Genomic DNA, 27,122 nt, shown 5'->3' with positions numbered 1-27,122 from the left:
ACCACTGTGTGCTTGTTGAATGGGTAATATAGAAAATACTGTTTCCACTTGAAATGGTAGAAGGAAAAAAAAAAAAATCCACTTCCATATTGCCTAATTCCACGAGATTTTGGGTCGGTAAGCTGTGTGACTGAACTCACATATTAGACTTTACATGCACAAAATTGAGTATCGGGGCCTAGTTTTGTGTCTCTGCTGTTAAATAGGCATTACTTCTCTTGTGAGCAGTTGTAGTTCACTGCCATTTCCATGGCAAACGTGCCACAATCACTGCCCTTGTCACTGATTTGTAGAGCAGGTAACACTCCCTGGAGGTCTGCAATCCATCCAGTGTCTAGACTAAACCTGCTTTGAGGTTGAGACATGCTCTCAAAACAGCACAAAGTGCTATAGGCTCCTTTTTTACCATTAATTTTTGCAGCCACAAGCCAGACACTCTGACAAAGTTGGCATGAGGCTTTTCAAAGTCTCTTCTACAGAGGGAGAGGTTTGTCCAACATCCATCACTGCAGAATGGCAGGAAAAAGGGAGAAAATTTAAAGTCTCTTTAAGCAACCAGTGAGGAAAGAGGTGATTTGCTTTCAGTAAACTATGGGTTAAGTCACATCATGGTGTGATTTTTAGGTTTGTCCTGTGCAGAGCCAGAAGTTGGACTCAATGATCCTTGTGTGTTCCCTTCTAATTCAGGGCATTCTATGATTCAGTTCAGTTCCTGCAGAGGTTTTGCACAAAGCTGCCAATATACCTAAACCAGTGTTAAATGATACTTCCTATTAGGTTTTAGTTTTGTTTAAATGTATTATAGGGCTTTTTTCCCTCTCTCTTTTTTTTTTTTTTTTTTCCTACAGGGCTGGAAAAAAATGCTCTGAAAGTAGTCATGACACAGAAAAGCTATAGAAATAAAGTTTTCAATAACTTAAAATAACATGCAAATCCCAGGATTGTGAGATTTCAAACACAAGACACACACTGTATGCCAGCCTGACCTCCAGGCTGTGTAGCAGATAATAAGAAGAAATTTTGTCAAACCTGCTTGTGATTAGCAGACAAAAAAGGGTTGGCCTACGTTCATAAACGAGGCTGTTTAAGCAAGCTGGGGCCATGTCATGGAATATTTTAAGATAAGTCAAAAAGGCTTACTGGAAAACACAGAGCTTTGAGCATCTTAAAATCTTAGGGATCTGCCCTTGTGCATTTAGATTAGGACTGGGCACAAGCACTATCAAGTCAGAAATTATTTTCACTTGATAGCAAAGTGGGCAAAGCACCAAATCACAGGTTATCTTGGCTGCCAGAGGATGAGACAAGCAGGTGCCATCCATGTGCCATCAGTTTCTTAGGGAAGGAGGAATGTCTGTCATAAAAGGCATGTGTGAAGTAAAATAACTCCCACCAAAACCAGGGAGGTTAAACTGAACTGACACATTTCTGAAATAAATCTGTGGTTAATGTGCATTCAGGTTTTAAGAGCCCAAGTAGAAGCTGGAGGCAGTCAAACCCCAGAGCACGAGTCACGTTCATGCTTCCCTCCTCAGCCAGCGTGACCCTGTTTTTTGGAGTTAATGGAAGAAGGTTGTACCACATTTAAATGTTCATAGCCAAGATCAAGTAGTGCTAAAACAGAATGCTGGTCACATGTCTTGGAGTTTAAAACTGGACATAAACATTGCACTGATTTGGAGGAAGAAATCTTACTCAGGGCAAATGACAAGGTTGAGGAATTCTTTTGCAAGCGAGTCCCAGGGGATGCTGCAGCATCCTCAGCCCCGTTGCCATCACAGAGTTAAGAGCAGACACAGACTGGGAACAATTTGGCAAGAATGATAATGGTACCAGTTGGGATCTGTCATCAGCATACTGGGCACTGCAAAAGAGTGATTAAATAGGAAGACACGGACAATTATCAAACACTAATTGCTCATTGTTGCTAGAACTATATTTTAAGTGTATTTTTCTTTTTAATTACTTTTGGAGCAAAAAAAAAAAAAAAGTGTCCTTAATTTAATTCTAAAATGTTTGGGAATGGGAAGTCTGCCAGGAACGGGGCAGCTCAGAGGTCTTGTGAAAGCAATTGCCTCTTTTACCAGCCTATATTCATGTCCAGTTATCCCATCCACCGCCAGCTTTCCTGTTTTCTGGTTCATGCCCCCATGTTGGCTGAAGGTCTCTGGGTTGTTGTTACTTGCAGGAAGCTGCAATAGTTTATTCATATCCTTTTCTGTATTTTTCATTCATTGCTGTCCAAGGACCTTGACCCAAAGAGGAGCTGAAATCTTCAGGTCCACAGGGGGTTTGGAGAAGCAGGCTCTGAGTACAAGGACAGTTTTTAGGACAGGAGTAGCAGTGGTTGACGAGGTGAGATATCTGTGTAGTTTGACCCTGTTACAACACAAACATCTGTATGCCTCTGTGCTCTGGTACTTCTGACTGCAGGGAAGTTCAGCAGGGGCTGGATTTGCCTCACTATTGTGTCACTACAACAATGAATGAATATGAGGATGTTATTCCAAATTAAGATGTTCAGGTTTGGTGCAGGGAGCAGGTCCAAATCATAGACAGAAGGTTTAATGCAAATAGCTAAGAGGGTCTTGTGGTATTAAATAACTATTCAGCATTTTCCTGATGAAAGTGACAGGGAACATAGTTTTTATATTCATAGAAATATCTTTTGTATGGATGTATTCAGCTCTGAAAGTGCTGCCGGACCTCATCGTGCACAAATGAATGTAACCAAATCTGCCTCTCTGTGTGCAAATAATTTGCAGGAACGGTTTGGAAAATGAAGGGAAATTGGTCTACACTAGGGAGAGCAAGTGCAAAGAGGGGAAACAGAAACAGTGTTTAGGTTCATTCTTTAGAGGAGACACAGGAAAATCCAGGGGTCCTGTTGTCTCAATAGAATGGCACATGTCACCTGCTCCTCTGAGCTGCCCCAAAAACCAGACTGACAAATCTTTTGCTGACTTGATACAGAGCATGAAGGGAGGGATGGGAAACTTGCTTGTGTGGAGACAGGCAGGAATTGCTCTGTACAGAGAGTTTGCCTGTAGTACAGATTTTTTTCCTCCTTTCTGAGTTTTCTTGCAGCTGCATAAAATGTAAGATCAGGAATGGAGAGAATTGATTAAGCCTATTTCTGAATAAATGACTTCAAAAAGAATTCCCTTTTCAGTGTTAAGTTCCTTGCAAACAATACTCTTGCAAAAAGAGTTAAGGGGAAAGAAAATAAATATAGAGAAGTTGTTCCAGACACCACGGCTGGCCCTTTCTGTGTTCTTTTAAGGCAATTAGAATGAAAGCTGGCCTGGGCAAATATTTTAATCAGTATTTTAGATTTTTTGAGCACAGAAAATCGGAATCATTCCATGAGATCTTCATTGCAGCAACTCTAGCATGGGCTCTGGGTCTTTGGCTTTCCTTCATCAAAGTACCTGATGGACATTATCCAGAGGTGTCAGTGATGCTGCTCCTCTCCCACCCCAGGCTATGGCTCTCCTGGTTCACAGACCAAGATGAGTAAAACTAGTATTTTTTAATTAACAATTGCAGTGGTTGACTGATGGAGTACCTTAACTATAACAGCAAAGCTAGGCATGACTTGCTTTTCTGGTTTTGAAGATTTCTTTAGCTTTTGTGTGAGCAGTATTTATTAATCTGGGCATCTGATGCCTTGTGTTTTGTTGGCCAACTTGTTTGTGCAAAGCCATTCCTTCTGTGAGGTGTTTGCCTAAAGTCCTGGGCCAAGTTCCCAGCTGCAGAGAATGGCAGAGGCCAGTGCAAGTGCCTCAGCTGGGGATTCCACTTCCAGTTTAAAGGGTAATATCCAATGGAAATTTCTCCATCCCTCCCTGTAAAGATAAGCAAAACTACCCTGCCTTTCTCTGCAGCCTGTTTTTTTAAAATCAGCTCAGAAATGAATGAGGAGAGAAAACATTGCTGGAATATGCATTTCTACTGGGATTAAATGTATTTGTATGTGGCTTTCCAAAATTAAACTTTGATAGTGGCAAAGAGTGACTTGGGTGTGAAAATACAATTAGCCATGACTCAGGACTCTTGATATACAGGAGGGCAAATGAGTTGTGAGTTCTTGCATGGGAACTTGACAAAGTGTCAAGAACAATTTACTGTGTGTTAATATGAGCAGAGTAAATAACACAAAATGTTATTCTTGTTTGGTGTTCATTTCCAAGTGGCTCCTTTGGGTGATATAGACAGAAGTGCACCTGGCAGGTGATGGTAAATGATGTTTTTCTTGTGGAATAGTCACTGTCTTCCTGATAGTAACATTAATTCCTTTTTCTTGAGAGTTCTGAGGTCCTGAAAGAATGCATTATAAGAATTCTGATATATTATTTTTGCATAGTGATCACTCACAGACTTCCTGTGGTGACAATAATCATCACCCATCAACTGGGCCATTAAGCAGTTTTTCCATCTTAAAGATTAATTAATTCATGGAGATCCTAAAAGGCTTGGCAAAGGCTGTCAATGAAAAAGAAAAGCTTTCCAATCACCCTTCTCAGTGGCTGTAGCAGCCTCATCCTCCACCTTCCAAAATGTGTTGGATAACATTTTCTCCCTTGATACAATAATCACTTGGGAAATGTTCTACAGAGAAAAGAGAACATGTCCTGTGCCTGTTCATTGATGTGTGGCAGAGACAATGTCGGTCCTTTTTCCATGGCTGCCAGGCATTGCATGGTAATTTTGGCACCCAAGGATGCCAACACAAGTGGGCATTGTAGGTAAATGAACATGAAAAAGGGTGGGGAGGACAGCATTCCATTGGCTTATTGCATTACTTCAAAAATGATCTAACTTTTAATTAGAAGGAGTTTGGGAGATTGCTAGTTCTTTATGCTTCCCCCCTTCCCTCTTCTGTCATCCATATTTTATGCTGCCACTTTTAAAATGCAATTTATGTTGGCAGTTGGAATTAAAGTTGGTCCTTCTAATTTTCTGAAGTGCTGTTTCTCTCGTATCTGAATCTTCGTAGGATGGAGAGACAGCCACGACTGATTTCTGTGCTAGTGACTGCACCTTCTGATTCAGAGCTCCTGTACTCCAAAGCCAGTAATGATTCACTCTCACAGCAGTGGTGTGAGCAGTCTCAGCTTTTATGTGCCATCTGTGTGAGTGAGCTGAATCTGCAGAAATGGGACCTTGTGCACATGGCTTTTCCTCTGCTCATGGATGAAAATATTAAAGCAAATCCGTATGGTCCGTGAGATGTTTTCTGTGTCAGGAAGGGAGTAAAGCTGCCTGTCAAACCAAGCTGTTCTCCCTGATGAAAGGGGCTGTTTTTAAACACTCCTTTCCATCGTATTTTGCACGCCAGCCATGTGTGCTCTCTCATCTGACATCTCATTGAGATCCTTGGCTCTGGTACTGCAGGAGGGAAGTGTGTTCTGGGAAGGAAGGAAATAATCTCTCAATATGTACACAAACACACGTGCACACACACACACACACTTTTAAATCAACCTAAAATAATTGATTTTTTTGGGTTTTATTTAGGAATGAGAAGAAAAATTAATCTGGTTGAGCCAGATTTAAATTCTTCCATTTTGTTTGGATTTTCTGTTTTCTCATGAAGATACTAAAAAGAAATTCTCTGAGCTATTATTAGATACAAAGGTAGAGATAGAGGGCAAAGGGTTCATTTACAATTCCTACAGCAGACCATTGAAGCTAAAAGGCAATTGATGAGCAGCTTGAAAATATAGATTCAACCACTAAGCTTAGGGAGTATTTGCAAAGGTTTGTGCTGGTCTATGGATCTAACCCTTTGTACAGCAGTAAAACCCACTGGGTGAAGGAAGCAGAAAACAAGTGGGTTGGGTTTTTTTTGAGTTAATGGAAGGAGTCACCTTGCAGGGAGAAGCTTGGAAACATGAACTGATATAAAGTAATGAATTGATACAAATGCACTGCTTTAGAAGGAAGCAACTGGACTTCAGCTCTGTGCTGGGAGACAGGGAAGCACAAAGGTTATCCTCAGACACACATTCTTTGTGTTTTGGGAAACCCAAGTCAGTTAATCCCTGATAATGGGATGCCATTATAACCACTACTTCACCTCCATGGTGAAGGGCAATACTGCAAGAAGCAGATTGATCACGTTGGGCAGGACAGCCATGGCATTAGAGTGTGCTGTTGCAGAAGAAATCCAATGCCATAAATGTTTTCTAGTCCTTCCCTAAGATGCAGTGGTGATTATCAGTTACCAGAGGATCACAGGGATGTGCAGGGACCTCTGGAAATCATTTGGTCCTATCCCTGTTCAAGCAGGGCCACCTAAAGCCACTTGCCATGGGCCATGTGCAGATGGCTTTTGAGTATCTCCAGGGATGGAGACTCCACAACCTCCCTGGGCAGCCTGTGCCAGTGCTGGGTCACCTTCACAGTAAAGAAATTATTTCCTGCTGGCCAGAGGGAAGCTTCTGTGTTTTTATGTGTGTGCACATTGATCCTGCCACTGGGCAACACTGAGTCAAAGAGCCTGTCTCTGTCATCTTTGCACCCTTCCTCCAGGTGTTCATCCACACTTTTAGGATCCCCTGAAGTCTTCCCCAGCCTGAGCAGTGCTTAATCCTCTTCATGACCCTGCATTGGAGTCTCCCCAGTGTGTCCATGGCTGTCTTGTAATGAGGAGCCAGAGCTGGACACAGCACTCCAGGACTCTTCAACAGTGTTCTAATTGTCAAAAAAAAAAAAAAAAAAAAAAAAAGGAAAGTTTGGGACAGGGGCTGTTCCAACTGGGACACCAACCCCGGTTTTGGACAGCTTCAGCTTGAGCACTGAAGGGCTTTTTTGTGCTCTTCTTGCTAAACCTCTTGTATCTGACGCTGCTGCATTTGGGCAGCTTTGGTTAAGGAGAGGTTTTCATCTGGGTACCTAAACTTTGCTGGCCTGACCTCTGGAGTAAATGTTCCTGTCTGAACTTTTTTCTTCTCTGGCAATAACTTTGGTTTGTTTTTTATCCAGTGGCTGTGTTGAGGCTTGTTCAGTTTGCCAATCTAAAGACCATCACAAAAATATGCATCATTTTGTAATTTTTGTCCAAGGCAACAAAACACAACAAAGATTAAAAAAAAATCACTTTGGTGTAATTTCCTTCTCCTGTGAAAACTCCTGAAGTATAAAAATAGTGTCTTTCCTTGAAGAAGGGGTATTACTAAAATTCAGTGCAGAGGATTAATGTGAATAATATGATGTATGTCAAAAGGCAAGCAACTGACGAGGAGCAGGAGTGATGGAAATGCCCCATGGGCATATGAGATTGTGGGGATAGGTACTCACACAAAGGATGCTTTCTTACATGTGCCCAGGGCTTTCTCTTATCTCTGAACATGAACCCATAGTGAAATAGAAATGTTCCTGTATTAATAGTGCATTGGAGATAACCCTCATCTGAAAAATACAGTAAAACTGCACAACTGGGAACCCTTTCAGAGCAGGGAATTGGACTGGCAATTTCATAGTGTGTTGGTAATGAAACATTTTGGTTCTGTATAAGCAAATGGGCAAGGTTAATGGACACATTACTCTGGCTGTCATTGTCCCAGCAGTAACCAATTTAGAGGCTTTATATTTTCTGCTGTCCCAGTAAGGGAAAGAAAAGTAGAAAATTAAAAATAGAAATCCCAGAGTGATTTAAAGTGCAAAGAGTGAACAAGCTTGTAGTACTCTGGTATAATTTTTAAATCCCTCTTTTACTTATAATCTGTACTTTAATTTATGTATTACATTGCAAATTCTGCCAATGTCTGTCCTGCTCCAAAAGCTCACCTCTGTACAGAAGGATTTATTCTGGCTGTAACACATGAGTATGGGCCTCCAGCCCTGGATCTCTCTAGCTGTTGTTTGTGTTGATGGCTCCTGTTTGTATTTCCCTTCACCTCATGCTGTTGATTGCAGAACCATGAGAAATGGTCTGTGGCTTTGGCCTTCAAGGGAGGTGGTTAAAAAGTATCTTCTGGTGCCTGTGTATAAATCATAATTGTGTTTTTTTCACAGGTCTTTCAACAGCTGTGGACAGATATCAGGCCCTCATGGGCTGGTTTTTCTCAAGTAGGTGCCCTGCACAACAGCACAGCACCGGGTTTCCTTTTCCAGAATTAACTGTCCCACACTCCTGGTTTCACCAAGGTTACTTTTGTCTTGTTGAGCCTCCTGCCAAGATTAGTGCTGTTTCTGAAGCAGGTGTCCAGCCTAATGAGGACTCGTTTTCTTGATTTGCAGACATCCTGGTTGATGGCAAGGTGTGTGACTGCGACGCAGTGGTGACCTGCCAGGTGGGGGACCCTGTCCCCTTGCAGGTGAAGTTGACCAACTGGAGCAAGCACAGCGTGGGGCCCTTTGCTCTGACCATGATGCCCTACCAGGATTACCAGAATGGGGTGCACAACTACGAGCTGCAGGATGCCATCACTTTCGTGGGCTCCAACACCTTCTACATCGACACCGTGAGTTGTCTGATCGCAAGTATCAGGATTTTGAATGATGTGCATTTGAAAGGGGCTTCATTACTCTATTGTGCATTTTAAAGCAGATTAATTTTTGGAAAGCCCCATGATTATGGCAGCTATTGCTAACAGCGCTGCTGTGTTCATCTGGAATGGTCTCTCAGAAATGGTTTAAGACTGCAATTTCCTACCATGTAAACCACTAGTAAATTATCAGAGGCAGCAATCTCTGGTCACTCCAGATCTGGCTGAATGTGAATGGGTTACCCTAGATTGAATGTTCAATACCATATTGCCAGTCCCTTGAGTCTCCCAGCGCAGCCTGCAGTAATAGATTTTAAATAACTTTTTTTTTTTCCTTAGTCCATAAGAAACATTCCCCAGGCTAAGCCAAGGAACTCAGCAAATCAGTTTTAGTCAGGTCCTGAGGAAACGCAACAGACTGCAAAAAGAAAATGCTAAGCATTAATGGCCAATCTGATGAGCTGGTTCATTTCCTGGATGCTTAGCATACTGTTATAAAACCATAAAGAAATGCATAAAATGAGGCAAAAAAGTGCCTCTTTTTAAAAACAATTGAGATTATGATTTTTCTCTCAATTTCTGTAGAAAATTCAAGTCTAGGAGCTTTTCACTTTTAGGCAAGACACTGAAAATACAGATAACACTAGCATCTCCCACATCTTTCCCTCCCAAAAATACAACAACAAAATACCTGGAATGAAAATTCACAGTCAGTGCTGCAGAATGGAATGAGCAGCATTTCTGGTAACTCATTAAATAAACATGAAGAATGGGGTGAGTGTTTGAGATAGTGCTTAGGACCTTTGTTTAGGTCAGCTCTTCAGATTGGTAATAAAATGTACCTGTCAAAATTAAATATATAAGTGAACCTTAGTTAGAAAGAAATTAAAGGTTAATCACAGAGAGATAGTCACCATGCATATTTTTCAATTACGCATCACAGAAGAAAATATTTCTAAAAGCTAATGAGCATGAAATATACCATCAGCTTGATTTTTAATGGGGGCTAACTGCATTCTTGTAGCTGAATAATTTAAATATGCCAGCAGAAATCATCCAGGGATGGCTTTCTTTGACTCTGGTTCTGACAATGTGGAGTTTTTAATCAGGGTGGTGGTGTTTGGATGCCCAGCTGCCAAAGGGCCTGACCCTCCAGGCTAATGAGGGAAAAGGGAGATGTCAGTGTGATGTATTCTTACCTTCTGATTGAGTCTCCTATGGGGCAAAAAGTCAGGAGGTCACATCTCTGGTGCCTGCCCAGGCAGCCTTCTCATACGTTACGGTCCCTGCCTTTGCCCCACTGCTCAGTATTTTGACATTTCTCCTGTAAACACAATCCCCAAGAAGTTAAAAATAGAATTGTTTTCTGCTGCTTGTCCTCCTTTCCATACAAAAAGGTGAAATGAACAAAATGTCGACTCTTAGGCAAGAAGTGTTACATTTCGCTGTGTGTAGTGTGGATGCTACACAGGCTCCTAGGGAAAGTGCTTGGTCACGTTCTTTGGGGCATAGAGCCCTGATTGTGGAAAAGAATCCTTTATGTCTGCCAGAGGCCCTTTCTCCCCTCATAATAACTAATTTAGGAACAGAAAATAGATTTCAGAAACTTCCACCTGTCTTGGGGGGACAAGGAAAGCACTGGTTTGTGCATTTGATGCTTTGGGGAAGAACCGCCATACTCAGAATTGTGCTTATGCTCTGAGTTTGGCCAAAAATCAGACAGGAGTAGTTTAAAAAAATCAAAGAAGCTCATGTCTGGGTGAGCTGAAAGACAGAGTTTCTCTTTTTTATAAATAAAAATTGAGATACTGGACCAGATTCCCTACTGGTTTTCAACTCAGTGCTGCTGTATGGAAGCTGTTAAAAATGTCCCCACCACTTTTCTAACCTGATTTCATGGGTACTTGACTATTTTCCTTGTTTAGTAGAAGTGGCTTGAGGTGCTGCCCTTTCCCAGTTGCTTGTGAAAGATGCTTCCCTCTCCCCCAGCAGGCCCATCAGGACAGACACTGAGAGCACTTGTTTCTGACCAAAGTTGTCCAGTTTAGCAAAAATGACATTGGTCAGCAGTTTAAGTTAATTGGGCTGACTTCACACTGACACTAGCACAGGGATGCTGACATGATTTATTGCAGGGCTGAGCTGGGTGGGAGGAAGGATGGAGAATCAAGTCTGGTTTGGTGTATCACTGGTGCGTGGTCAAGAACGAGTGGGAGCATCAGGTATTGCAGCAAGGGCAGACACTCCTCACACCCTGAGAATTCACTCTGTTGTCATGCAGGAACTTCATTATTGGGACAAAAAAACCCCAACAGATCCCTCTGTCTTCCTAAGTGTTAGTTTCAGATTAAGTCTTATGCTCAAAAATTATTATTTTTGGTTCCAGACTAAAAAGTCTCAAAGCAGTTTCTGCTGCTACCTGGAAGACAGGGGGCATATACAGGAATTTTAAGGATGCACATGCTACTTTGCAGCGTGAATATAAATTGTTGAAAGGGCAAAAGTCACAAAATTTTGTATTTCCCTTTCTTGTGCCTTGAAGTCCAAATTAGAAGATTTATCTTGGAAGTAATGTAATGATGCTCATTCACCTCTTTGTGCTTTTAACTCAGTTCGATGCAGCAGCCTGGGTTTGTGTCACAAAGTCTCTGCTGGATATGCTACTTCAAAAAGCAAAGTATTTTCTGGAAAATTTTGAAGGATATTGAGTTATTTCCATGCATTTTAAATTAAGTAAAGTCTGCATTTTTAAGCACAACTTCTAATTTGGCTAACCTTACTTTTCTCTGTATTTGACAGAAAAAGTGACTTTCTCCATTATGACTTAAATATTTGACATTTTTTATTCAGTGGGTGATTTTGAAACATGAGTTAACATGATGGACTTACCCATTAAAATACAGTGGATTTATTTATTTTTTTTATCTTGCTTCACAACATAAAGTTTATTAAATTTTCATAGTTCTTACCTCTGGTTTTTGTTGAATAATTAGTTGATCAGACAGAGTTGCTTTTTTGCCAAATTAAAACCTAAAATATTGCCTTCTGTGGAGAATCCTGTAACTTTCAGCAATCCATCCTCTCTTGTTGTTCCTGCTTGTGCCATTACTTATCCTCAAGCAGGATTTTTTCCTGTGTGTGTTATCATGCACAAGCTCAAGCGATTGGTAGTGGGAGATGAGGAGAAATTCATTAGTAGATGGTCATTTTGAATCAGCTCAGAAGCCATGGTGAACATTTGCTCACTTCTGGCAGGTCCTCTGTGGCCCATCTGGAACAAATTATTTTTCTTGGCACTGTTTTATTCACACTGTAAACTCTTTGGGGCAGCGAGCAGTAGCTGGCAGCAGCCCTAATCTCCAACTGAGCTCCCTAAGTACTACAGCAGTATAAATAAGTAGTAATTAGTTCTAAGCAATCGCAGTCCCACATGGTAGCCTAAATCAGGGAAGGATTAGGACGCACTAGAAACTTAATTTTTCTTCTATCTTGGTGGAACAAAGGAGTAATGTGGACCTTTTTCGTTGATTTTCGATCATTATTTTCCGAGGTACGAGCTGCTCCTCTTTGTTTCCATGAATGGTGGAATTTTAATAAAACCTGTTTTAGCTCTGCCCTGACATGGGAATGTCAGCATCCTGATGAATGATTCAACAGACACAGAGGCACAGATCTGGGCAGTGGCACCACCAGAGCTGCGTGCTGCTGGACTGGAGGACAACATGGATTTGGGTCAGGCACGAGTCGTGTTCCTCACAGCTGAGCTGGGTCAGGCACTGCAGACTGTGGGGTGGTGTGTCCTGCCAGCTCCAGAGGTGACCACCTGAATGGCTGAGCAAGTCATCAGAGCTTATGCAGCTTAGGGAACATTTTGCCTCATTCTGCATTTGATCAGGTGAGTCCTTGAATTGAGCAGCTGGCTTAGATGTGGACATCCACTTTACAGACATTGGGGTGGATTCAGTTCCAGACTGAGACACCTGAATGAGGAGGTGTTACCAGGGGTGCTGGCCCACTAAGCTCCCATGAGTCCGTGGAGGTGTGGCCAGCAGCAGGTAGAACCTGGCTCATTAACACAGGGCTGAGATTCAGTTGCCTAAAAGTAGATGTTTGCCATCACACAGGTGCTGTGGGTATCCTACCAGGCACCAGGTGCTGCCAGAAATCCTGTAAGACATCCTGGGCATCTTCCCAGTTCTGTGCAGGTGTCTCAGTGCCTTAGGCCATCACATTGCCTGTGTTTAGGCAACTCTATTCTGGCTCTGCAAAGCTGCCTAGGGAGACCATTCTGTGCCTGCTCCATTGTCTCATTGACTAGGTATCTTCCTTTTGTAGTGTAGTTTGGACACCTTGGAGTCCTAAATGTAGGTTTAACCTCAAAATTAGTCCTGTGCCTGGTGTAGCAGCTGGGCTGGATGTGACCCTCTACTGATCTGACTGCTGCAGCTGAATGTCTGATCTTTTGGGAATCTTTGTAGGCAGCCCCACTGGAGACTCAGCCTTACATTCCAAAGTTGGTTCCTATTTTGAAGGAAACCTCTTGTAACTTCTGCAGAGCCACTTACACTTGATCAAGGTGAAGGTTTCAAGCTCATTTTTCTTCCCTGTTTCTTCTCCAAACCACAAGTGTTGATACAGCGGCTGTGGCACAGCAGATGTGGGTAGAGCCCAAACCATGACTGTGGTGTTTGGTGTTGATGCTGATGAGCCTGAAGCCTCCTTCCTGCTTGCCAAGGGCTCTGAGCTGTGCTGTGACAGACATTCCTTCATGGTGCAGTGAGATCAGGAAACATGGACCAGGAGCCTGACACAGCTAAGGGTGCACAGGAGGCTTCGTTTGCTGTTTGCCTGCACCCACTGCTGGCATTAGTGCCTGCCTCTGCCCTCCTCTGGGTGAAAGTCAATCAGTTCCAGTGAGGCAGAAGTGAGGCAGGCAGCCCTGGGAGAAGGGGAAGGAGTGAGAGGGGACATGGCTGGATGTTGTTCTGCGTGTCCAGACGCAGGGCCAGAGGGCAGGAATTGTACCCAGCGAGGAGGGGAGATGCCAAGGACGGGGTCAGGGAACAGCTGTGGCTGCTCTGATCCTTCACGTGGATGGCACGAGGCTGATGCAAGTTTGCTGTAGGTCAGCAGAAGTGCTCAGCACCAAAACCAAAGGGAGCCTGGGCTCTCCAGCTCTGAGGATGTGGCTGCTTGTGAACAGACAGGCCCTTGTGCAGGAGCTGCCATTTAGAGTCATAGAAGTACAGAATGGTTTGGATTGGAACTTAAAGCTCATCTCATTCCAGCCCCTCTGCCATAGGCAGGGACACCTTCTTCTATCCCAGGTTTCTCCTGGCCTTGAACACTTCCAGGGATGAGGCATTCATAGATTCCCAGGGCAGCCTGTGCCAGAGCCTCACCACCCTCACAGTAAAGAATTTTTTCCATATATGTATCCTAAATTTCCCCTCTTTAAATTTGATCCCATTACTCTTTGTCCTGTCACTACAGATCCTTATGGAGAGCCTTTTCCAGCTTCTCTGTAGCTCCTTCAAATACTGGAAGGTGCTGTGAGGCCTCTACTCAACCTTCTCTTCTCCAGGCTGAGCAACCCCAACTTTCTCAGCCTGTCTTCATAGAAAAGCTGCTCCAGTACCTTTAGCAACTTTGTGGCTCCTCTCTGGACTTCTTCCAGTTTAGGGAGGTCCAACAAAGCTGACTGATAGCCCAGGGGACTATACAAGATACATGTCTCCTGGCTAAAGAACCCAGCAGTGAAAGTCCAAAAAACAGCTAGAACAGGAGAAAATGGAAACAGCTCATTCCCTTCACTTCTAAAAGCTACAGAGAATCTGCCTTGTGGAAGATCGTGGCTGCAAGTTTTCAGCTCTCTGAAATATTCTTGAGTTCCCTCCATCCCTGAAATCTTCTGTTGATCATTTGCCTTCCCCCTCAGCCCCACCATGACCTTCCCATCATCCCTGTTCTGGTATTCCCAAGCAGTGGCAAGTTGTCTTTCAGCAAAGGGTGTCCACGAGCACTTTCCCAGTTCACACCCCATTGTCCATGTCCCAGTTTACCATGCAATGAAATTTTTTGTAGTGGGGAACAGCCCTGATCACCTGTCTCAGAGCCTCAACCTTTATTGGGATTTTTCTGCTTGGATGAAGCTGCCTTTTCACAATTTTTGGAAAAATTCCGTCCAGTGGAATGGCTTTGTGTTGATTTAGTGTTTTGCATTTGCTGTAACTTTAACTCAGTTCTAGGCATCCTGAAACTGGATTTAACATCTTGTGGAAGCAGATACTAATTCAAACATTATCACATGCTGAACAGTGGTGGGAGTGTTAAAGTTAGAAATTACTGAAGTGTCTTGCTGAAATGATGGACTGAGATATATTATTTGTTGTGAAGATATGGATTGTGGATGGATTTGTGATGAAGGAAGATACATAAATGTAGAAACAGTGTGAACTCTGTATATTTAATTTGGACAAGTAAAATCAGGATGGCTACTGTTTCTGGGAAGTTTCTTGCTAAACTTCATTATTTCAATGATAGTCACCTAAGTTCCTGATCAGAATTTGCAGTCAGATTGTGTCTCAGTAATAAGTGAGAATGAATTTACTTACTGCTAATCTGTTAAATGGTGTTTAAACCATGTATTTAACATTAATTCAGATATGTGATTTAAAACTTTATTAGAGATGTTGGTAAATAAAGTCCAAGGAGAGATTTAGGGTGATCTCTACCTTAAACAAATTGTGTTTTCGAATCAGTGACTCCTAAAGGTTCATTTTCTGTTTTGAGCTCTGGAACAGGTTTACTGCATGATTGAAAAACAGGATTAATTTCTTAGAGTAATGTTTTTACTAGAATAGGGATGAGATGTTTACTCCTTTTTGTATGAAAGCATTATTAAGATGTGAATCTGGAGTACTCTGAGATCCTTTGAAGGAGCTAATGAATTTCAAACTGCAATCCATTTACTTTGTTGATGGTTTATTTGTACTGATTTTTGTATTCTCTTTGCCAGGTAAAGCCAACCAAAGACTCTGTGTACTTTGGAGCACTTCTCTTCCTCTACACGGGTGACTTCTACCTGAATATCAAATTCCATGAAGACAACTGCAGCAGGGAGCTGCCTCTGTCCTGGCTCTGCCTTCCCAGTGTCCACATCCGTGCCACAGAGCCCGTGGTCCCAACCAAGCTGTAAATGCACTTTGTGCTCCTTGATTACCCACAGCACACAGCCATGCTTGGCACATCCTCTGCTTGACCCCAGCTTGTTCTGTCCAACCCCAGGACACAGTCTCTGCTTTGGAGGAACAGCTGAACACTTTCTGAATTGGCTGATAGTCATTTGGACAGCTGCTTTAGCTAATTTCAGAGGGAGAGAGAGATTATAACTATGCTGAAGTTTTCCTCTGTTTCCAGAAAGCCTTTGAAACTATATGTATTGTACTTCAATATACTCCATTGACATCAGTGGTTTGAAAGAGTCTTGAGGGCTGAATTTTTCAATGTGTTTGAAGGTCTTAAATCCTGTTTGAATAATCCTGTTTGATCATTTTTTAATAAGATTTGTGTTATCTGTATGAAATTACTGCTGATTTATGCTGGACTCATGGCATATTCCCTTGGGATATAGATCTCTGTTAGATTTGTTCACTGGCTTGCTCTTGTTTATTTGTTTGCTGAGAATTTGGTGTCTTTGGTAGCAAATAGAAGTAGTGGTGCTTTTTAGTGTGTTACTGAAAGTAAGAATAGCCTCCAGTTATTCTCTCCTTCCCCTGAGCCCAGTGCCACTTGCTTCTGGTAAAGTCACTGCCTTTAGTTTGGCAGATCTATGAACTAGAAAGGAGAGAGGGTGAGGAAGAGCAGAAGAGTTTTGTCCTTGAGAGAATAAATAAGCCAACTTTTGGGCTGCCTAAGGCTTGGCTGTGAGTTTAGGTTTTCACAGTTCTGTTTTACACCGTCATAGTCACTTGAAACATTTGCAGACTCTTAAAGGTCCACAAGAATTAATGAGATGATCATTAATATAACTTTTTGTGAGTTTCTGCAAACTCTTCTTATCAGATTTTTCATAGTAATATACTGCTTTTTAAATGTGTCTCCTTTTTCCTTTTTTTTTTCTTTTTTTCTTTTTGGTTTTCCTAAGGTTTGGGGTTTTTTTAAGTTTAATTATTAGGCAGTTAAGGCCATGGAATTCCTGAATGTGAAAGTAGTTGTTGAATGTACTGATAATTTAGCCTATGTTTCAGAATAATGTTTTTGTATAGTGAGACATGTTTTTACCCCATGTAAAGCAGGAAGATGTCTTAGTTGTATGATTAATACATTATTTTGTGGATCATGTGTTTAAAACCTATCTCAGTCTTTTCTCAAATACATAGTTAAATTTGGTGGTAGTATGCTTTGGGGGTGGATACACCAAGATGTGGCAGGGACACTCCAGTTAGCTCTACATTATTTAAATCTACATGTACAACCTCTTTGCAGATTCTTTGTTTCTTTAGAATTCATGCAAACACAGGCCCCCACTGAATGCCTGGCCTAACCCTTCCTGCTCAGTTCTGGCTCTCTGCATCATGCCCAGGGGGACTTTTAGATGTGCCTGGTGTTTTCCACAGGAAAGACAGTGCTCCAAACCCCATTCATTGCATGCTTGCAAGTGACTGTTCATCCTAAATATATTCCCAACCAGAGGGACTGTGGCTGTAGCATGGTAGCTGCATTTCCAGTGTATGCAGGGTATTATCTCTAAAAACCTGTGTTGTGGCAGTGTTATCTAAGTCTGTGCTTGAGCTGTGGCTCTGGACTCAGCCTTGAAAGTGGAGTTTTCAGTCTTGACCTGCTGGAAATCTGAGCCCTGCTGAAGGTTTATTTGCAATGATTCACTGCTCTGTCAGTGAGGTCCAGTAACAAAACTGTTCCTTAGACTGGCACTGGCTCTGGGCCTGAGACACCCCTGGAAAAAAGGGTCCCACAGCTGAGCTGGGCCTGTTTTTCTGTGCTGGTGGAGCTTGGCTGACCAGATTGGGCCATGAGGCTGAATTCTCTGTCACTGGATAGGCAACACACAGAAAAATAAGATCCGAGGAGAGCAGGAACTGAAACCAGTATATCTTCTCTGTAAAAGCTGGGTTTTGACATGAGTGTCTGTACCATGTTGCACAACACTGTTGCAGTAAAATCCAAATTGGGTTTTAGTGCTCCCAGAAGATAATCTGCAGATTCTAGGAATACACTTAAGGTTTTATAAGGACCAAATTGAAATAAAAATATTGTAAAGTAGATGCTGTTGCAGTGAGGATTCTTCAATTTATCCAGCTAAGGGACTGTTCTCTACTTAATTTTTGACAGTGTTCTCTGAGAAGAGAGGGTCTTGTTCTGTGGAGCCCGTCCTGGGATGCAACATTCCTGTGCCTTTTACTTAGACAGGATCCTTATCTACAGCCCACTGAAGCTGTTGGAATGGGAACAGGCTTTATTATAACAAAAGTTGGCTGCATATTTTCTAGGTATCCAATATGACATTATAAATCTGAAATATGTGTGCATAAATAGAAGTTCTTATGTGTGATCTGACCCTTAAGGGTCTATCTGTTCATTATATAGCAGACTCCTCTGTCCCTTGTCAACTTGGACACTTAGTTGCTTTTGGCATTTATGATATCTTCCCCAATTTTCTCAGACTTCTACTTGTCTTGGTGAGGGAGATGAAACACAAGAAGTTCTTTCTGGGGATCACTTTTAACTTGTCCAGAAGGAAGATATTTAAGGGTATGTGTAATTTGGAGAAGGGTTGAGGGAAAGGTGCTTAAAATCACTGGGGTTGCTGTCAGGATTGGTCCTTGTACTGCTTGAAAGAAGGATGATACCTTTCTTATCTGCTTTCCTTTTTCAGTACTGAAAACTTATTTTTTTTTCTCTGAAACACCCAGCAATTATTTTGAACATGATGAGCTGAGCTGTTCATTGTAAATCTGATACAAACCAGTGGCTGCAATAAATTATTCCTAATTTAAATGGCCATTGCTGTGAGCAGATGTTGATCCCATGTATGAATGCACTGGAGAAGCATAAGTTATGTAGCTTTAACTGAATAAATACTTGTGGCTTGTTATTTATACCTCTGCTAATCTCTTTAGTCTGTAGCTCTTGGTTGCGTTGTGTGTTTTGCTGATAATAATGCATATCTCTTGATTCTGCATTGTGTCTCTGAAACAATGTGTTGTACCCTGGAACTGAAATTTCAACTTCACTCAAACTTTCTCTTCCTAGATGGACTCAGAGGTGGTGAACCCTGTCTGCTCCACAGTGTGGCTCCTGTGTCAGTGCCTATTCACTGTCCACTGAGGAGAGGGAGAGGCACTCACATGAAAGTCAAGAAATGGGCAGAGGTTGTGTCCAGGGAGGCTTAGGTTGGATATTAGGTAAAGATTCTTCACTCAGAGGGTGGCTGGGTGCTGGAACAAGCTCCCCAGGGAAGGGGTCACAGCCCAATAGAGCTCAAGAAGTGTTTGGACAATGCTCTCAGGCACATGGTGGGACTCGTGGGGATGGTCCTGGGAAGGGGTGGGAGTCAGATTTGCTGATTCTTGTGGATCCCTTCTAACTTGGCCTAATCTGTGACTCTGTGAAATGTCTCAGTGTCCCAATGCTGATGTTGGGGGTGGTGAGGCCCTGGCACAGGTTGCCCACATGGGCTGCCCCACCCCTGGAAACATTCAAAGTTGGGTTAGACAGGGCTCTGAACAGCCTGATCCAGCTGAGGAGATTCCTGCTCATTGCTGGAGGATTGGAACTAGACCTCTAAATGTTCCTTGCAGCCCAAAGCCTTCTATGAGTCTATCACTCTTTCCATCCTTCAAGAAACAGCTCAAAGGCTGGAAGGACCATCTTGGAAGGCTGACTGCAAGCACTTAAAAACCATTTGATACCCAGCCTTGTATGAGCTCCTTCTGTCAGTCCTGGGGCTCCTGTGATTGGATTCCCAATCTAGAAGCTCTTAAGGTTTCCTTGGAGAGGGCCAGCTGCACCCTCCCTTCCTTGAGTCCTCTGGCTCCCTTCCTGGGTGTGGGCACTTTGTTTGTCCCTGAAGTGGGGCTGGGCATCCGTCCTGCTTCCCTGCACACCCCAGAGCAGTGCTGGCTGCCAGCTCCTGGGATGGACCCAAACCTTCTGCAGCTCTGGGCTTGCAGCTCAGCTGTGTGGGCACAGGGGGGATTTGAAGGCTTTCCTACAGGTAGCTGCTTTACAGAGCTTTTCAAACACTCATGTTCTTTTCTTAATACAGAAGACACAAAAGATCTGAACAAAATTTTTGTGTCAAGTGTTCCATGATAGCTGTTTCCTTCTGGGGTTAGGTCAGGGTTCTTGGATTGTTCAGCATCTCTTTAGCTCTCAGCTTCTCATTTTGCTCTTTCTCACCTCATCCTTCCCACTGATTCTTCCACTTGCTGCACTTTTCTGCTTGTCTTTGTTTGGTCCCAACAGAAAGGATCAACTTGTCCCTTTCTTTTTTTTCCTTCCTCTGCATCGCTGCTAGAGCCCTTCTAACACTTGGTTCATATTGGGGAAAAAATTGCTTCAAACCCAATTTCAGCTGTTAAACTGGAGTTTGATGCTCTCCTTAAAGCATGTTGAGCTATTTCAGTTGAAAAGGAACTTGTCTGTTTTGTTACCATCTGGTGTTTCTTGTTGGAAGGATACTTTGGGCCACTGCATTCACGATGCATCAATTCCATAACACCAGTGGGTTTTGTGTGTAAATGACATGTCATTTAACATGCATTGCTCACTTCCTGTCCCTGTGTTCCTGATTCAGCAGATATGCAAGCATGTTCCTAATGTTAAACACATCAATAAAAACACATTAATAACACATTAATAGGCCCTCTTTTGACAGCTAACTCGGGCACACACTCCCTGGGAAATTTGCAAACCCTGTGCCCAGATGTGCAATTTTGACATGGAGGCCCACATGCCATTGTGTTGCATGGGCTGTCACCACCACTGGCTCCCTGGAACCCTGGCACAGGGAGAAGGCATCTCACCAAAATCTGCACTGCATTTATACAAGTCTGGGAGTGCAGAGAGTCCTTCCAGGCCAATATGTGCTCAGTGTGAGGCTATACAAATCACAGAAATGCACCCTGGAGGTGTAAATCAGATGCACAGGCTTGTCTGGGAAGCCACGTTGTCCCCAGCACTGTGCACCAGGCAAAGCAGTGCTCAGCCACCTCCTGCTTGCAGCCGCTCTTCCAAGAGTTTCTCCTCCAAGGGCTGGTGCCTGCACATCCTCCCAGCCTCTCCATCTTCACAGCCACAGGAAAACTCCTCAGGAGCTGCTCAGGAATCTCTTGGCATAAGGGAAGGCATGTGTTAACAATGAGGCAGCTCAGCACTGTTTCTGTGATGGATCCTCTGCAGAGAAGAACTTGTTACAGCCCAGCGTTCTCTGGTGCCGTGGCTGGAGAAGAGCAATTCCAGCCCCTCTTCAGCCTGGATTCAGCTTGAACAAAACAACGTATACACTGCCAGAGAGAAATCAGGCCAACTTTTGAAACAGTTTAACAATGAGCATCTCGTTAATGACTATGAGGATGTCATCACTAATCTATGTCAGAAACTGGGCCCTTTTGCTTTCCAGGGTCTACCCATGTCCTTACAAACTGGTCCAGGCCAGTGGCTGAAGTGATGCCATGATCTGATTCAGGCATCTTCTTTCCAGCACCTTTCCCAACAGTTCACATCCAGAGATGCTATTCCCTCCCCATTCCTCTGCCTGAATCACCTCTTTGTGTGGCCACACAAGGCTGAACCCATGCAATGGGTTTGGGTCAAAAAGGGCAAAGAAAAGGCAGGGGAGTGTTTTCCTTTAGTGTGTGCACATGTGAGTGAGTTGCTGATGTGAAGCAGCATCATCACACAGGAGGTTGTGAGGTTGCAGCATCCCAGACCAGAACTTTTCAGGCAGAACAGGAGTAAACGAGCAGTGGGAAGAAGGGAGGGGAAAAAAATTCAGAGGGAAATGGTACAGGGCTACAAAGAGAGACACCTCCACAAGGTGCCCGAAGTTAACTGAGATGAATCAAGGTGAAACAGGTTATGTAACTGCCACAACATTAAAAATAGGTTATGCTGTATATTAAGATTTCATTTATAAATTGTTTATAAAGCATTCATAAATGTTAGATGTGGTAAGCACGTTATGCACACAAATACTTTGTGTCCCAGCATTATCGATGGCTGTGTCCACAGCAGCTGCAGGTATTATAGATGGTTAAATCACAGCTCTGGAGAGCAGCAGTTCAATAGCAATGCACAATAAATGATTCATCAATCACCTCAACATGTATCAAGGAATTATGTGCTCTTTCTAAATGGAACCTTAATATGAAGTGTGACCTTAGGAACTGTGAAACAGGGAACTTTTGCCCCTGTCATTTTTTTTTGGTCCTAAAAACCCCAAACCGAAACACTAAAACACCAATTCCCGCCCCCACCCCCCCCCAAACCCCCACCTCTAACTCTCAATTCACCAGTTTAATAATGATTGGTTTTCCTCACCTCTGGCTTGAGAAAGGCCACAGGCTCCTGAGAATTAAAAGGTTTTATGGAACACATACAACATTTGGATGGGTCTGCCACAAATGTGTGTGGTGTGTTTTGGGGGTATGGACTGCAGGGATGCAGAAGGATGTCACCCCAGCAGGATGTCACCTTGCCAGCCAGGGTGTCTGCAGATCCCTGGAGAAAGCACAAGTGCAAAGGTAATGTAAATGTAAATTAAGTAAAGAGAAGAACAGAAGAGTCATGAAATAAGACTTGAACATGATAATTTATTAAAATCAACCCTACATCCAGCTCTGGCCATTTGCTTACATGGAAGATGTCACCAGAGAAGATGCTAGCATTGCATCTGCACAAGGCAGGCCAGGTAAGAATTGTCCTTCCCTAGCATGGCGTCCTCCATAATCCTGTAGGAAGGCATAAAGCCTGCCCATCCTGTGCCATCCCATCCCATCCCATCCCATCCCATCCCATCCCATCCCATCCCATCCCATCCCATCCCATCCCATCCCATCCCATCCCATTGATCCCATCTCTCATTCCTGTGCAGAGCTGACTCTCACAAGTCTCTTTTCACAAGTGGAAGAGAAAGAAGATGCTCCTGTCTTTCCACTCTTGGCTGAAGTCCTGGCTGGGTCTGTGTCTTCCCAAGTTTCTTCAGGAGGGCACTGGGACCTGGCCCAGCTCCAGAGTATTTGAATTGAGTATCAATATTAACCATTGCATGTGGTATCAGAACAAAGCCCATAGGTAATGTGCATTTAAATGTCACACAAAAATAAGACAAAATAGGTGCAAATGCTTTGGAATATTATTTTCAACACAAGTATTGGGTGAATCTACCAACATTTTCCCTTTTGTGTAGCTCTCCAAATGTTGCTGCTGTTGGTTTCAATATGAAATCACATTCTTTAAAGCTTGTCCATGCTGGGGGCTCAGGGTCACATAAGCTCTGTTGAAAGAAACAACAGGAGGGATCAGTGATGTTCTTAACACAAGCCTCTTTATTAAAAAACACTGGATATGAACAGGACCCATATGATCTGTGCTTCTCAAAAAATCTGGCTTGGAAGGAACCTTGAGACACCTTTCACTAAACCAGGTTGCTCAAAGCCCCATCCAGCCTGGCCTTCCAAATTTCCAGGGATAGAGCATCCACAGCTTCTCTGGGCAGCCTCTGCCAGGCCCTCACCATGCTCACAGTAAAGAATTTTTTCCTAATGAGAAATCTAAACCTAATTTCTGACAGTTTAAAGCCATTCCCCCTTGTTCTATAAATCCCCATGTCCTGTTCCATCAAACATGGATGAAGATAGCAAATGTGTTTGAAAGTTTCAGAGGACCCAGGGACACATCTCTGAACGCCAACTCTGAGCACAGGAGACTCATTTCATTGGAGATGAGACAGACCAAACCCCTTTCCCTCTCCATCCATAATGCAGTTCCATGGGGTTCAGCTTTTTAAACATGGAATCTTCAGGCTCTGTGGTACAAACACGAGGACTATGTGTCATTCCCAGTACTTTTCCTTTTCACTACACCCACTATGGGCCAGGTGCAGGGTGACCTTCTGGGTGATCAGGGCACCAGGCAGCCTGTCAGCAAGGAGCCACATGATGGGGAAATGCAGCTCTCCTGGGGGACACCCATGTGAAATGTCCAGGGCAAGAGGAAAACCTGCTGCAGCTTTATCTCAGCTTTGTGCAAACCTGCCCTGATGAGACCTTCAGCTGAGAGGCTTTTTGAGCTGTTCCTGAATGAGCATGGTCATATTTTCTCTCTCTCTGTTCCCTGCGACCCTGGCTGTGCTGTAGATAAGGCAGCAGTGTTTTGGCAGCTGGGAGGTGACGCTCTATCTGTTTGCACATGCAGGACACTAATGGAAACATGCCACCCATCACCATCACTGGGGTCACTTTGCCTCTTCTTGTAATGCTGGGGACATTGGCTGTTTGTTTTGATGGCAATGCAAAGGCACAGACCAGGCAGATGTCAGTTTTCAATACCAAAATATCCCCTGCACCAGTCTTGCTCACTCTCTCTTGCTTGGTTCCAAACATCTTTCTCCCCTAGTTTCTTTAGATTTTTAGTTTCAAGGTGTTTTTTTCTGACATCAGATTTATGTGTTTCATAGCCCTCCACTGTTCTCAGTATCTCTTTTCTGCAAGTAGACCACACAATTTTTCGTGTTCATTCAAGCCCTGGGTTTCTGGGTTTGGAATGCTCAGAGAGTCTTGAGCCCTGTGCTGGGGATGGAATCTTCCCTCTCTGTGCTCAAGTGCATCTCATGCCTTGTCCACCTCCTGCCTTGCTCTGCTGTCTGCCTGATCCCAAGGTCAGGCACTGAGAGAACACCAAGGCTCCTGCCTGTGTGGGCTCTCTCTTCACACCTGGCACATTTGGTTTGAATTAATCCACAACACTCTTGTCCACTGCTGGCTCCCCACCACCACATAGGTAAGATTGGTTCTGGTGGCCTTGGTGCAGTGGAGAGGAGGCAGGAGGGGAGGAGGTTTAGTATCACCTCACAATCTCCTGCCAAATTCTTGTTTTGTTGCTTAGTGACAACATCTTTGTACTCGGTCCCAGTGCCACACATGGAATGCTGAATGTGAAGCTGCCATGCAGCAAGTTTAGCTTTGCTAAATGCCACATCTCACCCAGCACTGCTGATGAGGCTCCCAGCTCCTCTTCCAAACCTTTAAGGGCACATCAGGCCCTGGCACTGCAGAAGGGCACAGCCACCCCCCAGCTCCATGGCACTCCAAAGCAGTGGTGGCTCTCTGCCATATTCAGAACTTCCCAAATATTGCTTGTGTCCAGGGGAGGGTGGAATGGGATCTGGGAGAAGATTCTTGCTGCCTAGAAGGACAGAATTCCTCAGACCAGCCCACAGAGCTCAGGAGTGAAAGACAACAGTCTCACACATGTGTAGAAATGGCTTTGCTTACTTTGACCCAAAGTTTATTTTTATTCCACAGTCTTTCCCAGGAGGAAACACTTCAGCAGCTCTTTTTCTCACTTCCACCTGAAGATAAAAAGGCAACTCCTAACTGTTTTCAAGCCTCTGTCTGGTGGATACTGTAATTCACATTAGTAAAGGAGGCTCAGGAGCTGCAGGTGGAGAGGAGAGGAGAGGAGAGGAGAGGAGAGGAGAGGAGAGGAGAGGAGAGGAGAGGAGAGGAGAGGAGAGGAGAGGAGAGGAGAGGAGAGGAGAGGAGAGGAGAGGAGAGGAGAGGAGAGGAGAGGAGAGGAGAGGAGAGGAGAGGAGAGGAGAGGAGAGGAGAGGAGAGGAGAGGGGAGGGGAGGGGAGGGGAGGGGAGGGGAGGGGAGGGGAGGGGAGGAGAGGGGAGGGGAGGAGAGGGGAGGGGAGGGGAGGGGAGGGGAGGGGAGGGGAGGGGAGGGGAGGGGAGGGGAGGGGAGGGGAGGGGAGGGGAGGGGAGGGGAGGGGAGGGGAGGGGAGGGGAGGGGAGGGGAGGGGAGGGGAGGGGAGGGGAGGGGAGGGGAGGGGAGGGGAGGGGAGGGGAGGGGAGGGGAGGGGAGGGGAGCCTGTTTCAGTTGGAAGGGACCTAAAATGGTAATCCAGTCCAACTGCCTGACCACTTCAGGGCTGACCAAAAATTAAAGCAAGTTATTAAAGTCATTATCCAAATCATTCTTAAGTACTGACGAGCTTGGGGAACTGACCAGTTCTCTAGGAAGCTGCTTCTATTGTTTGACCTGACCCCTCAGTGAATAAATATCCCACTCAAGAAAAGCCAAGACATCATGAATTAGGAACAATTAATCACTCAGAATTGGACCAAAATTAAAAGAGTGGCAAAACTCCCCATCTGTATCAGAGAGAAGAGCTCAGGGATGAAAGCCTGGTTCAATCAAAATGAAGCAACTGCTGTATGAAAATGTGTATTTCATGAGCTGCCTGTGACTGACAATGCACCAAATATATTTTGGACAGTCTGTCTTACTAGTAAACCCAGCCTAATCCATCCAGGGGGCTGGAGAGGCTGCGACAGCCTTGTCTATACCAAAATAATATTCAATTTATGTCTTGTTTAATATTGTTTCATACAACGCAGCACAGTCTCAGCTGAAAACTGCATTTCTGTTCTTAGAACAAAAGATCTCTCCTTTTAGGTGGAGTATCCATTTGCATTAGGAATGCCCAGGGGATGTGGATACAAGAACATGCTTTATCCACAGGCAAGGTTGAGCAGGAATCTTGGTAAGCCCCAGCTCCTCTGTCTCAGAAAAAAAAATAAAAAAATGAAAAACCAAGTCAGGGCTGTAGCAACACAGTTGGACTGTATTTTATCTTCCATGCTGGACAGCAAACCTGCACCTGCAATGGTGCACAGGAGGGCTGTAACAGCAAGAACATACCTCTGGAATGGATTTAGAGATAATAAGAAATCATCTTAATGCGACCGTTGAATGTACAAGGGACCTGGTAATAGTTACCACAGGTACACTTTCATTAACTCCCTTTAATTTAAAAGCTCAGTGTTTGCAGGAATCTTTTACTGGCAAGAAAAAGTGAAATCAAATGAAAAATAATCTTTCTGAAAAGCAGTGCTGCTGTTTCCCCTAGGAACTGCATAGCACAGCCTGAAATCTTCCCTGCACTGATCCCTCCAGCCAGATGCTGCAGCCACACGAGCACTGCCAGCCCTGCAGTGCCACCCCAGTGTCACCAATCCCCCCTTATCTCTGCAGCAGGGACACCTCATGCTCACTGAGTGCAAGCAGGGCTTGGGTGGGACCTTTCCAGTGAGCAAAACACAGATGATAGCACCCACCACGTCACCAGAGCTACACCTTTCCCCCAGGTGTAGACTGTTCCAGGTGAGACTGAGCACAGTTCAGGCTTGCAACAATAATGTTTCTCCACCCAGGAATAACCCATGTTCATATTCATTGAAAAAAAAAAATATTTAAAAGGTGGTTTAATACCCAAACCTAGTATAGCTCTGCAACAAAATATCTAAATTATGGAATCAGGATGCAATGTAGCTCTCTTGAAAGTTAATGAGGTATTTGATCTACCCAATGCTTTATCGG

The 27,122-nt window shown here is 43.9% G+C and overlaps 1 protein-coding gene across 3 annotated transcripts in view; it reads left to right on the top strand.

Moving 5' to 3' along the window:
- TRAPPC9 (trafficking protein particle complex subunit 9) overlaps positions 1-18,615 on the top strand; it is a 440,568-nt gene extending 421,953 nt beyond the window's left edge. For all 3 annotated transcript variants that reach the window (XM_021532475.3, XM_021532473.4, XM_077781898.2), the window contains 2 exons: positions 8,248-8,471; positions 15,514-18,615. In XM_021532475.3, coding sequence (XP_021388150.1) covers positions 8,248-8,471; positions 15,514-15,693 — 404 coding nt within the window. In that variant the 3' untranslated portion in view covers positions 15,694-18,615. The remainder of the gene's footprint in view (positions 1-8,247; positions 8,472-15,513) is intronic.
- Positions 18,616-27,122: the final 8,507 nt, after the last annotated feature.

The sequence above is a fragment of the Lonchura striata genome, chromosome 2 (genome assembly GCF_050655825.1).
Source record: "Lonchura striata isolate lonStrDom1 chromosome 2, ASM5065582v1, whole genome shotgun sequence".
Classification (NCBI taxonomy): domain Eukaryota; kingdom Metazoa; phylum Chordata; class Aves; order Passeriformes; family Estrildidae; genus Lonchura; species Lonchura striata.
Note: the sequence above shows the minus strand (reverse complement) of the source record. Positions and strands in the feature narration are given on the sequence as shown.